Raw genomic sequence first — 12,598 nt, forward strand, 5'->3', positions numbered from 1 at the left:
ACCAGAGCCACTCTAGCGCCTGGGGCAGAGGCCAAGGAGCCATCCCCAGCGCCCCGGCCATCTTTGCTCCAATGGAGCCTTGGCTGCGGAAGGGGAAGAGAGAGACAGAGAGGAAGGGGGGGGTGGAGAAGCAAATGGGCGCTTCTCCTATGTGCCCTGGCCGGGAATCGAACCCGGGTCCCCCGCACGCCGACGCTCTACCGCTGAGCCAACCGGCCAGGGCCAGTACATGTTTTCTTACTGGTACATGAGGTAGCTAACTGTACCAGAGGCATTTGAGAAATCTACAACCATGATTTGTTAATCAGTGATGACGTAATGCTGCCTCTTAATATATTTAAATAATTTTTTTAAGTGATGATGAACTTAGACTAGATGCAGATGGCCAGGGAAAGTTTAATTATAATACAGAAGGTTTTGATTTAGACTGAGCCTTGTTTTTGCTGTACCCATCATCGTGGTCATAGGACTGGGGCTGCTAAGGAACACATGGGGCGTATTGTGGATATGCAGCTGCCATTATATTTTCAGGGTCTTTGTTAGAAAATGCAGCTTTATATTTAATCCACTTTGAAAAAGAAGTTATCACCTGTTTTTGAAACTAAGTATTTCAACTTAGTGTATAACTTCAAATTCTCCTTCAGTATGCCTCTTTAGAGTGTATCAAGATTTAACAATAAAGTATAGTTGAATTCAGTACTCAAAATGAAAATAATACATGCTTAAATATTTTTCTTTATTTAATTTGTATCTTTCTAATTTAGTTATTTTTGTCTTTCTTTATACGCAGAGATGCAATATGCTTCACAAAGTGAGTTTCCAAATGGAAAAGAAGTTTCTTCAAGAAGTCAAAATTATCCTAAAAGTGTAGCTAAAACAAAACTAAAACAAAAATGTTCCATGAAACCACAAAATGGTTTTAACAAGAAACGTAAAAAAAATGTATTTAATCCAAAGAAAGGTACTGAAGACTCTGAATATGAATCAGGTTCTGATGTCGGTAGTTCACTAGATGAGGACTATAGTAGTGGTGAAGAAGTGGTGGAGGAAGGCTATAAAGGCAAAATTCTTCACTTCCTTCAAGATGCTTCAGTTGCTGAACTCACTTTGATTCCTCAGTGTTCTCAGAAAAAAGCTCAGAAGATAACAGAACTCCGGCCCTTTAATAGTTGGGAAGCTCTGGTAAGACTACATTCTTTTTTCTCCGTGTGTGTGTGTGTGTGTGTGTGTGTGTGTGTGTGTGTGTGTGTGTGTGTGTGTGTGTGTGTGTGTTGTTTTAATTCACAGTACCGTTTATAGTCAAGGTGTCTTCAGGCCAGAAAAGCATAGATGTGTGGCCTTATCCTGTGTAGAGTAAAACATTACTTTCATTGTAAGCCAATAGTATTTCAAATAGTGTCATATGACCTAAATTTGAATGAATTAAGGGGTGATTTTCCTGAAAAAACCCAAGCTGATTGGCTGGGCATACTGTCACTCATTCTTTTGCATAGAAACTTGGTTCATTTCACTGCAGAAGAAGAAATTAGAGCTTACTTTTAGGAAGGAGTTGTTTGCTAGCCTGTTCTGATCTGTTACTGCTGAGACACCAGGCAGAAAGCAAGAATGTGGCAGAAATTTTACTACAACTACTTGAAGAGCAATAGCAACTTCCAGGGGAGCTCCATGATTCAAAATGCCAGACTAAGTGTTCTATGCTTCACCACAGAGGAAGCAATTGTTTATTTTCTTTTTCTTTTAAAAGTGACAGCTCAATCTCTAACATGTTTTTCTTGGTTAAACAACGCGGCCATTTTATGGAGTGTAGCAGGCTGCAGCGTTTTTAATTGGAAAGATAGAAAAGTGTGGAAGCCTAGAATTCAAGCGTTAGGTGGAGGGGAGCATAAGCACTGGTAAGTACACTGCATGATCGTTTTCTGGAATTTGATTTCCTGTAGACGAGTTTTATTCAAAATACATGTATTTTGAGTTTTATACATGTCAACAGTCAGCAAATCTTATACAGAGAAATGTAAGAGCTCTGTTTTTTAAATTTTGCTTCAACTTTTGTGAGAATGGGGCTTTTATAGCATGAATTGTAAATAGGCCCTATGTTGAAAGTAATATGGATTATTTTTTACAGCTTTAGAAAATAAATTGACTCTTGATGCTTTATAAATGTTTGGGAAGTTTTTATTCCCTAAGTTAGGGAGCAAAGTTCCTTTTCTGATTAATTTGGTACTGTGACCTACACGAGCAGAAGTCCCTTGATAAGTGTCTTGAGGTGGTGTTATGGGAGGGTCCCTGAACAATGGTTGTAAAAGCATTTTTTAAATTAAAATATTTGAAAAATATAGAAGCAAAATTACTAGTATTTTGTAGATTTTAAAAAAAGCTATTTGTTTTGCCTGAAGCCTTTGCTTTTGCAGAGAACATCTGTCAAAGCAGGCCCTCTCAAAACTTGTTCAGCTTTGCCTGAGTGATTTATTTGTTAAAAGATTTGCTGAAGGGTGTTCTTGTTCTTCTTTTCTTCCTTTTCGTATTTCTTTTTATCTTTAATGGTCTCTTATGTTATTGCAGAGCAGAGTTGGGTTGCTCAGACTTGTTGGGATTTTAACTTTTTAAATAAAGAATGCGGTTATCTGCACTAGTGTGTTTAGTCGCTGTAACTACTTGCCCAAATATCTTATAGTAACAATAAATTAAACCAGAGTTATATATGCCAGCTGCTTTTAAAAATGCTTAGCAACTTAACATGTGGAAAGTGTATTTCCCCGGCTAATTAATTGGCATAGTTTAAATTAGTCTCAACACGAATTTGTAAATTATGTGTTACCTACTTAAACCCTGTCCCCTTTCTAAAAGATGAACACAAAGACTATATTTTTTACTAGCTATGCATGTAAATGTTGTTTATTTTATGTAACAATTGTAAAGTAAATTTGCTACTTGGGTTCAGTGAATACAGGGTGTTGCTGTCCTGAGAAAAGTGGGTAAATGAAGAGGATTTGGAACTGAGTAGTGAAAATCAGCAAGTCAGTGTATATAAGCTTTGAGTTTTAATTAGCTTAGTGTTAAGTTAAGCTTCTACTCTCAATTACTTGAGAGTTTTAAATATGACTGATTATAGAGCAATTTAATATCTTAAAATTATCAAGGAGAAAGTCAAATATTTTGGAAAAATTATTTAATTTACTCCTTCCCTATTAGTCTAAGAGGCTTGCTAATGTACTTGTAAACAATATCAAAATGAAGCAAAAGGAAAAAAACACTTTTATTTTCATAGCTACTGGTTTTTCTATGAAAATTAGTTGAAATTTTAATGGTTACTCAACCATACTTAAAATTACAACGCATTGTATATTAAGAACAGCATGCAAAAAATCTAGTAAACTCTTAGCATTATTGTTGAAGCTTATTTAGTCTTAAGGATTTGGAATTCGATAACTTTTGTTCATTTTTATTAATATTTCATTAAAAATACATAATGAGCCAACAGATCAGTTACACATACTTTTAATTATGATTTTGGTTAAAACTGAAGTCTATAACACTGGTAGGTTAAATAAAACCATTAGTATTTTATTGTCTTTATTTTTAAAATAATTTGAACATGAAAATTACAACTGCCTTTTAAAACAAAATTTGAAAAGTTATACATCATTGTTAGGACTTTATTGTTAGAGAATTACAGTTTAAAAAAATTAAATAACATGCTCTCAGATATTCTGGTCACCCCCAATTTGCATGAGGTATACTTGGTTATTTAAGAAAATCAGAACATTAGATGAGGTTGTTTAGGTTTGCAGCTTTATACCCATTTTTTTCTTTGAATCATAAAAATATTGTTTGTCAAGTTTTCTTCATAAGTTTCTCATTTTATTTTTCTGCTTAATAGCAGTAAAATATGTGTTTATAAGAAACCACATCATTAAATCATGTAGACTTTAGAAATATAAGAAGTTTGCTATTTCAGTTCCCAACCAGTTACTGACTTTTTAATTAGCCTTGTGTAAAGTAGGGTAAAGATATTATGTCTATTACATCTTTATACTTTATTCATAAATAGTTCCACCTGAAAACTTCATGTGTGCATCTACTTTCTTAACATTTACATCACTATAGTTACAGTTTTTCTTGATTGTTAACTAAATAACCCAGGTTGAGTTAATTTTTTAGTTTATGTTCTTCATTGAGCTGTTCCCATCTACTATAACTTCGACCACAGACCACAGATTTTCTTTTTTGCTTTGTTTGCCCTGTAGTATTATAAAATTCTGTCTAAATTTGTCATTTAAAGCATTGTAACACCTACTACTTTCTTCCTGATAGGGTGACTGGTGGCTTTAGTAAATTTGTGTACAAGATTACAGTATTCAGCTTTGTTTTAACTTTTATACGTTTGATAAACATTTTTTTTTGTTATACATTTGAGTACTTTGTAGGCTACTGCCAGGTATTTATAGCAGTGAATAAGATAAGTATTTTGTCTTCAGGACTATTACTTATTAGGTGGGAAATTAAATCTACTTTTAAACAATTTCCCCCTTCCTATAGAAATTCAAAAAATGTACTGTAAGAGTGACACACTGTGGCAAGAGAGAGGTACTTCAGTTTTGGCTATTTTTAAAGGAAAATGTTCGTAGAATGATTCTTGAGTTTTTCATCAAAGTGATAGTAATCAGGGCCATATTGAGGGTTTTTTGTTGCTGTTGTTTTTAATATAATTAATCATCAAGTAGAAATAGCTTTATAAATTTTTGAAGAATGATTTGTTTTTCTTGTCTCATATTAAAATGCTACTTGAAAGAAGAAAGTAGTTTAGTTAAAATTCTATCATCAAGATACCCACTACCTAATAATTATTGAACATTCATCTATTTATACATATATTTATATATTTCTTGTTAGGTAATGGGATCATATTTTTCTATGTCATCAATAACTTTAGATTTACTAGTAGATCATGCATTTACAGAGTATTTTATATTTCTTAAAAGTTTTTTTGTTTGTTTTAGTGAAGGTAAGTAACATAGGATTGTTAAATGCTTTTTGTCTTCCGAAAACAGTAACATGTTAACAGTAAGAGTATTCTTAAACCTTCTTATAAGTACCAGCAGCACCTATTACCATTCCCCCACATATGCCTAGTGAAGGTATTGTGGAATTAAATATTAAGGTTTTAAAAAATATATTTTGATTTTTATTATATGTACATGTATTTGGATTAACAGGTTAAATAACTATAGGCTTCTACTGCCCCCACATTTATATCTGTCCCCTTCCCTGACCTATTTTCCATACCACAGATAACTTTCACATTTTTTGTCTGATTCTTATCACTTTCTTATTGTTACCAGACACTTGGTCCTTTGGGTCTACGTAGGAGCAGACAGTAATATGCGGAATCTTGACTTATGCAGAAAGAATTTTACAACACAAGGCCAGGTGATTTGAAAGTCAATTCTAAAAAGCTGAGGGATGGCCCTGGCCGTTTGTCTCAATGGTAGAGCATCGGCCTGGCGTGCAGGAGTCCCGGGTTCGATTCCTGGCCAGGGCACACAGGAGAAGCGCCTATCTGCTTCTCCACTCTTCCCCTCTCCTTCCTCTCTGTCTCTCTCTTCCCCTCCCGCAGCCGAGGCTCCATTGGAGCAAAGTTGGCCCGGGCGCTGGGGATGGCTCCGTGGCCTCTGCCTCAGGCACTAGAATGGCCCTGTTGCAACAGAGCAATGCCCCCTGGTGGGCGTGCCGGGTGGGTCCCGGCCGGGCCGGGCACATGCGGGAGTCTGACTGCTTCCCCTTTTCCAACTTCAGAAAAATACAAAAAAAAAAAAAGAAAAAGAAAAAAAGCCGAGGGAATGAAACAAGGAAAGGCCTAGAATAGAAGAAGCAAGAGGAGAGCCTAGACAGGGCTGTTTTGGCTCCTTGGGAAGACAGAAAAGGGGGCCTAGGTCAGGGGGTGTTAGCCCAGGACAAGCTGCCGCTGCCCACTGTTCCCCTGGTTGCAAGTCTCGTGATGACCCTTAGAATTTCGGAGAGACAGGCCAGTGGGGGAAGAAGAGGGAAAAGGGGTAAGGGAAAGGTGAGCACGCTGGGTCCTTGTCCTTAAGGGATTTTATGGGTGGGATTTTAGGGGAAGTCCCAGGGGAGGATCTCATAACATTGTAACAGCTCTCTTCTCATTGTTCAACTCACCTCATGTGCCCATTACCTGTTTCCCAACCCTACCAATATAAGAATATAAGTTAGTATGGTAACTTTGGAGATCTTTTTTTTATTATCTGCATTGTTATGACTATATAAATACCTTTCATAGTTGAGCCGTTAGTATACTACATGATTACCTTATTTCCTTGCTCATCATTTTGTTTTCTCTAGTTATTGTCTTGGTTTTTCTGTTTGCTTAGTTTTTTGTATACTTATTACTTCACCTCTAAACTCCTCCTCAACTGTCTAAATTTCCCATCAGTTTTTACACTTCAGTTTTATATTTTTGAGGAAATGTCTTTTGAAGTCTCATGACCAGCTTTGAATTAAGACTGGTTGTTACAGGCCAGCTGATCAGCTGTGGCCTTGGGATCTCATTTCCTTGACATTCTAAGGAATCCTATTGTCTCTTCTGTGTAGGAGCTCTTGTTTCTGAATTTCATGCATGCCTCTGTATTCCCTGGGGTTTTTGTAAATGCTTACCAGGAGATAGGTGAATAATACAATGGAGCTAGATTACCTGGTTTTGTATCCCAATTTTGTAACAATTTATATAAGCAAATTCTCTCTGTTCCTCTATTTCAGTGGTTCTCAAACTTTTTGAAGTTGGGGCACATTTAAAATCCTACAAATAATTGTAGGCACACTATATACAGATTTCTGAGAAATATGTTATAATTAATTAAGTCAAATATTAAAGAAAAAATATAAAGTTCAAGCATGCTTTTATGGTAATTAAATGAAATAAATACAATTAAATTATTCTGACATTAAAAACCATTTTTATGTTACATTTTTTGAGTTATGCTTTTCAGAATTCCTAAAAAAGAGGGGTTAAAAAATTAAAAAATGACAAAAATGTTATCTTTTTATATATATAGATACATTTTTAGTAAGATTTAGTAGATTCGGCAGGCCCCGGCGCAAATGTGTTAAGCTTTTTCATTCTTGTGTTTATGAGAAACGTGAGCCTGGTGTGTCCTAGCGATTTCTTCAATGTTTGGGCATATATTTGAAAGGCAAACTCACATTTCCTCGTCAATACATTGAAAAATTCCTCTCTCTTTTTTTTTTTTTTTTTTTTTGTATTTTTCTGAAGCTGGAAACGGGGAGAGACAGTCAGACAGACTCCCGCATGACCGGGATCCACCTGGCACGCCCACCAGGGGCGCCGCTCTGCCCACCAGGGGGCGATGCTCTGCCCCTCTGGGGCGTCGCTCTGCCGCGACCAGAGCCACTCTAGCGCCTGGGGCAGAGGCCAAGGAGCCATCCCCAGCGCCCGGGCCATCTTTGCTCCAATGGAGCCTTGGCTGCAGGAGGGGAAGAGAGAGACAGAGAGGAAGGAGGGGGGCGGGGTGGAGAAGCAAATGGGCGCTTCTCCTATGTGCCCTGGCCGGGAATCGAACCCGGGTCCCCCGCACGCCAGGCTGACGCTCTACCGCTGAGCCAACCGGCCAGGGCCTCTCTCTTTACTCTTGTGTTGAGGGTAGAAAATCCTAACTCACATAAATAGGATATTGAAAATGGTAGTAAAATGTTCAAAGCTTTTTAAGATATTGTCACATATTCTTTTATAGAAATCCAAAAGGCTTCAAGAGATAATTACTTATGTTTAATCATCAATCCAAAACCCCAGCATATCATCCCATATCATCTTAACTTGACACCAAACAAAGGATAGAAGAAACTTGCCTCCAGTCTTTCCGGGGAACATGGGGGTAGTGTAAACAATCCAGCACCACAGTTTAACAGCCTTTTGCAACCTAATCAGGCAAGTGAGGTGGGGGTTGGGCAGACTGTCCACTTACAGCCAATTCTCCACACCTCTGCCCCCCGAAAAGTCTAAACTCCAAAAACCCTGTTGGTTTTTTGGTCCCCAACAGGCACATATTTCTTTGGAATACCATAGGGCGCACCTGGAAAATCTTCTAGGGCGCACCAGTGCGCTTTGGTGTGCACTTTGAGAACCACTGCCCTATTTATTCATCTGTAAGTGGGATATACTTATGGTACCAACTTATGGGGAAGTTGAAGGATTGAACAGAGTAAAAGTTCATATAATTGCCTGGCTTTTAGAAAATGTTAGCTTCAGATAGCCACAATATTTTGCACTGGAAGTGCTGCATATATCATATGTTGTGTTCTGCTTCTCTCCCCATATCAGTTCTTGCCATATTGAATCAAACTTTTTTGGATCACACCATTTTCTCTTTTTTTTTTAACCTCCTCTGGGCTTTAAAACATTCTGGCTGTTACATTACCCACAATATATTAAGACTACATTTTCAACCTCCCTTGTGGTAATTTGGCAAAATTCTATCCAGTGGAATATAATCAAAAAATATATTACGGTTTTTGGAAAATATCCTTAAAGAATCTCTTCTTCCTGTTGGTTTAGAGGTCATTGTATAATGGGAACCACATATTGAAGATATTTAAAAATAAAGTAGAATGCTTTATTTCTGGAACCACTATAACCAGGTCTTAACTGCTTCCTTGGGTTATCATTCATATGATAGAAAACTACATGTTTCATTTATACCCCTGATGTTTTTGTTTACTGTATTACTCATAACTAACACTAATTCTAATAGATTCATCATTCAGTGAAACTTGCTTCTTGAAAATCTATCTACTGATGTTTCAGATTAGTGGACCATGTATCACTACCAGATCTAAATTCTAAACTAGCAGCAATAATTTGGGTGATCTCGAATGTTGGTTGGTTTGTATGGGAAGAGGGGTTGGGAGAGTGGGAAACCCCGGGCAGTTAAATATTGAAATTTTGAATCCAGAAATTAACCAAAACATCAGGCTCAGTTCAAAATCTCAGTAACCAACTCAAACTGTTGCACCAATCTGAAGTGCGAGTTGCCTTTTGCACTTCTCTTCATTACCCATTCAAAAATTTCAAACATAAAAATTGAAATAGTATAATGAACTCAAAAGCTTCAGTGACCAGCTTGTCTGATCTTGTTTCCTCTGTACCCTTATCTACTTCCTTTTGATTCTTACTTTTGTGAAGCAAATTTCAGACTTCATTTTATCCCTAAAAATTTAAATATGTACTCAAAAAAATTTTTTTATTCCTTAAAAAAAAAGCCACAGCAACATTGTAGCACCCAATAAAAATCATCGGTGATTTCTTCATATTAGAAAATATCTATTCAAGTGTTCATATTTCTAGGTTTTCATAAATGCCATAAATATTTGTTTTCTTATTTATTTATTTATACAGTTAGTTAAAATTAGGATCCAGATAAGATTCACATATTGAGATTGCTTATAGGTCTTTTGTGACCATTTTAAATCTGTAGGTTCCTCATCCACCAGTCTCTTTTTCTTTTTTTCCTGTAATATCTTTAGTGAAAAATCTGGATTATTTGTCCTATAACTTCCCAATTTAGACTTTTCTGGTTAAACCTTTCTGGTATAGCTTAACATGAACACTTTTTTCTTGAACCAGTTATTTTCTGTAAAGTTATAATTAGAAGGTAAATGCTTCTACTAGTACTTTTGCATGGTTGGTGGTGTGTTCTTTTATCAGAACACAGATGTATTTGGTTGTGTCTTTTTTGTAATATTAGTTTATCTCTTATGTCTCCAGATTCTGACCTAATGAATTAAGCTTCTTTCTTAATTCAAAATGGTTCTTTATTATTTCTGTCCTTATTACTCTGAAAGGACTTCCTAGATCCTAGATTATATTAATTAGTCTTCTTGCAAAAAAGTGCCCATGAAATTTGTTCTTTCCCTTGTAATACCAGTTGTTACACTTAAAATTATCTGTTGCATGTCTTTTCCAGTGACCGTGAAGCACATGAGGACAGGGACTGTATATACCGGGGACCTTCACCAGTCAGGGCAGTAGTTGCTAAAAATAAGAATATAGGAAATGGTAGTTGCTTACAGTAAAATAGTTTTCTGATGTTTTGCTTGTTTGACTTTTAAGATCTTAAAATTTTATTATTTAGGGAGGTACTAGTTACAGTGAAAAGAAAAGGGTGTGGGGGTTTTGGAATCGCTTACCTTGTTTTGTAACCTTGGAAATTGAAGCTTAGTTTATTCATCAGAATTGGTGGGCTTATCTTGTAATTGCTGCGAGTATTCAATGAGTGATTAAAGGCATCTAGTAGTTTTTAGCACAGACTATATATTCCTTCTCTACTTCCTGGTTTTCTTGTTGGTTCTCTCACACACATACACACCACAAAAGCACATACGCCATAATAGGCATGAAATTTATTTTTGTTCTTATGAAAACCCTTAAAATCTTCAAGGCACTGAGTCTCAGATATCCTATTTACAGAAACTCTTTTTCTGGAAAGCGCAGTGGGAGGTAACGTGACTATGAATGTGTCCTTGTAAAAATGTATAGTAGTAGGCATATAACTTTGTATTTCACAGTGCCATTATGTGAAGTGGTAAGATTTTGTTTTATTTTTTAACCCTACAGTACATTAATAAAATGGTTTTGGAATAGATTGGAGATTTTATTTCTTTCTAATTTACACTAAAGTTTAGAAATGAAAAATATGTATTATTATAAACTGTATTTTTATTTAGCATATTTATTGCTTGAGATTCTCTGTGAATTTAGAAATAAATTCATAGGGATTATTTACAGTTGTTAATGTGACTCTTGTAACTTGAAAGAATATGTAAATAAGGTTGATATGAATCAAAGTATGTAATTCTATCCTAACAGATGATTCTATTTTATTTTATTTTCTTCTATTCTGGATTGGGGGCTTTTTATTTTTGCCCAACAAGTTTTCAGACGTTATTTAGCTTTATAATTCTTCACTAAAAATATTTTTTGTAATTTTCTTCAGCATATGTATTTTCAGCTACCTATATGGGAAATCTTAATTCTGTTATAGCTATTACCTTATGAAATATTCATTGTATCCTTTAAAAAAATAAATGCAAAAACATTTTGAAAGAAATTTTCTGAATATTCACACAAAACAGGTGTTGTATTGAGATTAATTTTTAGAAAATGTTTTATCAAAAGACTGGGTTGATTATAGTTAACTTTTAATTTATCCAGTATTTTACCAAGTAATACTCTTAGTTTATAAGTAAAGTATCAATAACAAATAATAATTGGAGTTTTGAAAGCTTAAGGGATTATACTGATGATAGGGAAAAATATGTTTTAGGAAATTAATCATATTAATATGTCATAGTCATAGGACGTGATGAAAATGGCAAGAGGTCAGTATACTGTTATTGTATTTCCTATTATTACTGTTGGTAATAAAGGTAAATCTGAGATTGTGAAGACAAAATTTGAGACAGTAAACAATTACTTTAGAGTTTCTCCTATCAGAGAACAGCTACCAGGGTCACAGTAACAACTGTGGAATTGTGCATTTTAGGGAGAAAGATACTTTGTGTCAGTGTGCTAAATTTGAAGTAACAGTTATCAAAGTGAAACATGGGAATTTAAATGTAAACATGAAGAATCAGGTTTTCTTAGCACTTGATTCAGGTCATTAGCAAAAGTTTCAATCAAACATTTTTCCTTATAAAGAAAGAAATTCAAACTAGCTTTCTGTTTACTAGATTTGAACTGTTAAAAATTATTTTCTTTATATACCATAGTTTACAAAGATGTCCAAAACTAATGGCTTATCAGAAGATTTGATATGGAACTGTAAAACACTGATTCAAGAAAGGGATGTGGTTATAAGGCTTATGAATAAATGTGAAGACATTTCAAATAAGTTGACAAAACAAGTCACCATGCTGACTGGAAATGGAGGTGGATGGAACATAGAACAACCCTCCATCCTGAATCAAAGGTAATATTTGTTGTACATACTTATTCGTTATTTTACCTCAGTTGTATAAAGTCTCTGAACTTATTTTTGTAATATGACTGCAGAACTTAAATGTGGAAGTGGTATGTTAAAAGGGAAACCCAGGGCTTTTCTATAATGGCACATAACTGGTCTATGAATTTGGTTTTCATTGCTTTCCTGCTCCCTCTAACAAGACACTTTGCTCTATCATGTCATTATAAATTAGAGCAAGGAAATATTGTGCTCTTTATAATCATATTTTCCTCGTCTGATGACAGATAATTTTATATGTAAACATAGAAACCTAAAAAGTTGTTTTAGATGGCCCTTTCCATAATTTGATACTTTAGAACATCATCTGCTTAATTGCATCAGTTTAAACATTTTTGTATTAGCTCAATTTTTTTTAATCATAATAAAATGACATGGTTAAAATACCCTGTATCTATGACTAAATATTTTAAATGCTTTCAGAAGCTCAGATTTGTAAATATTTGGGGGGGGGGGGTAGAAACACATAAAAAATGAACACTTTCATTAAATAGATTATACATATAAGGAAAGATTATAAAAACCAATTTGAAAAAGGTATATGCTTCCAA

The 12,598-nt window shown here is 35.1% G+C and overlaps 1 protein-coding gene across 4 annotated transcripts in view; it reads left to right on the plus strand.

Moving 5' to 3' along the window:
* SMARCAD1 (SWI/SNF-related, matrix-associated actin-dependent regulator of chromatin, subfamily a, containing DEAD/H box 1) overlaps positions 1 to 12,598 on the plus strand; it is a 97,062-nt gene that overhangs the window by 55,421 nt on the left and 29,043 nt on the right. For all 4 annotated transcript variants that reach the window (XM_066384953.1, XM_066384952.1, XM_066384954.1 and 1 more), the window contains 2 exons: positions 791 to 1,182; positions 11,797 to 11,996. In XM_066384953.1, coding sequence (XP_066241050.1) covers positions 791 to 1,182; positions 11,797 to 11,996 — 592 coding nt within the window. The remainder of the gene's footprint in view (positions 1 to 790; positions 1,183 to 11,796; positions 11,997 to 12,598) is intronic.

This window comes from Saccopteryx leptura, chromosome 5 (assembly GCF_036850995.1).
Source record: "Saccopteryx leptura isolate mSacLep1 chromosome 5, mSacLep1_pri_phased_curated, whole genome shotgun sequence".
In the NCBI taxonomy this organism is placed as follows: Eukaryota; Metazoa; Chordata; class Mammalia; order Chiroptera; family Emballonuridae; genus Saccopteryx; species Saccopteryx leptura.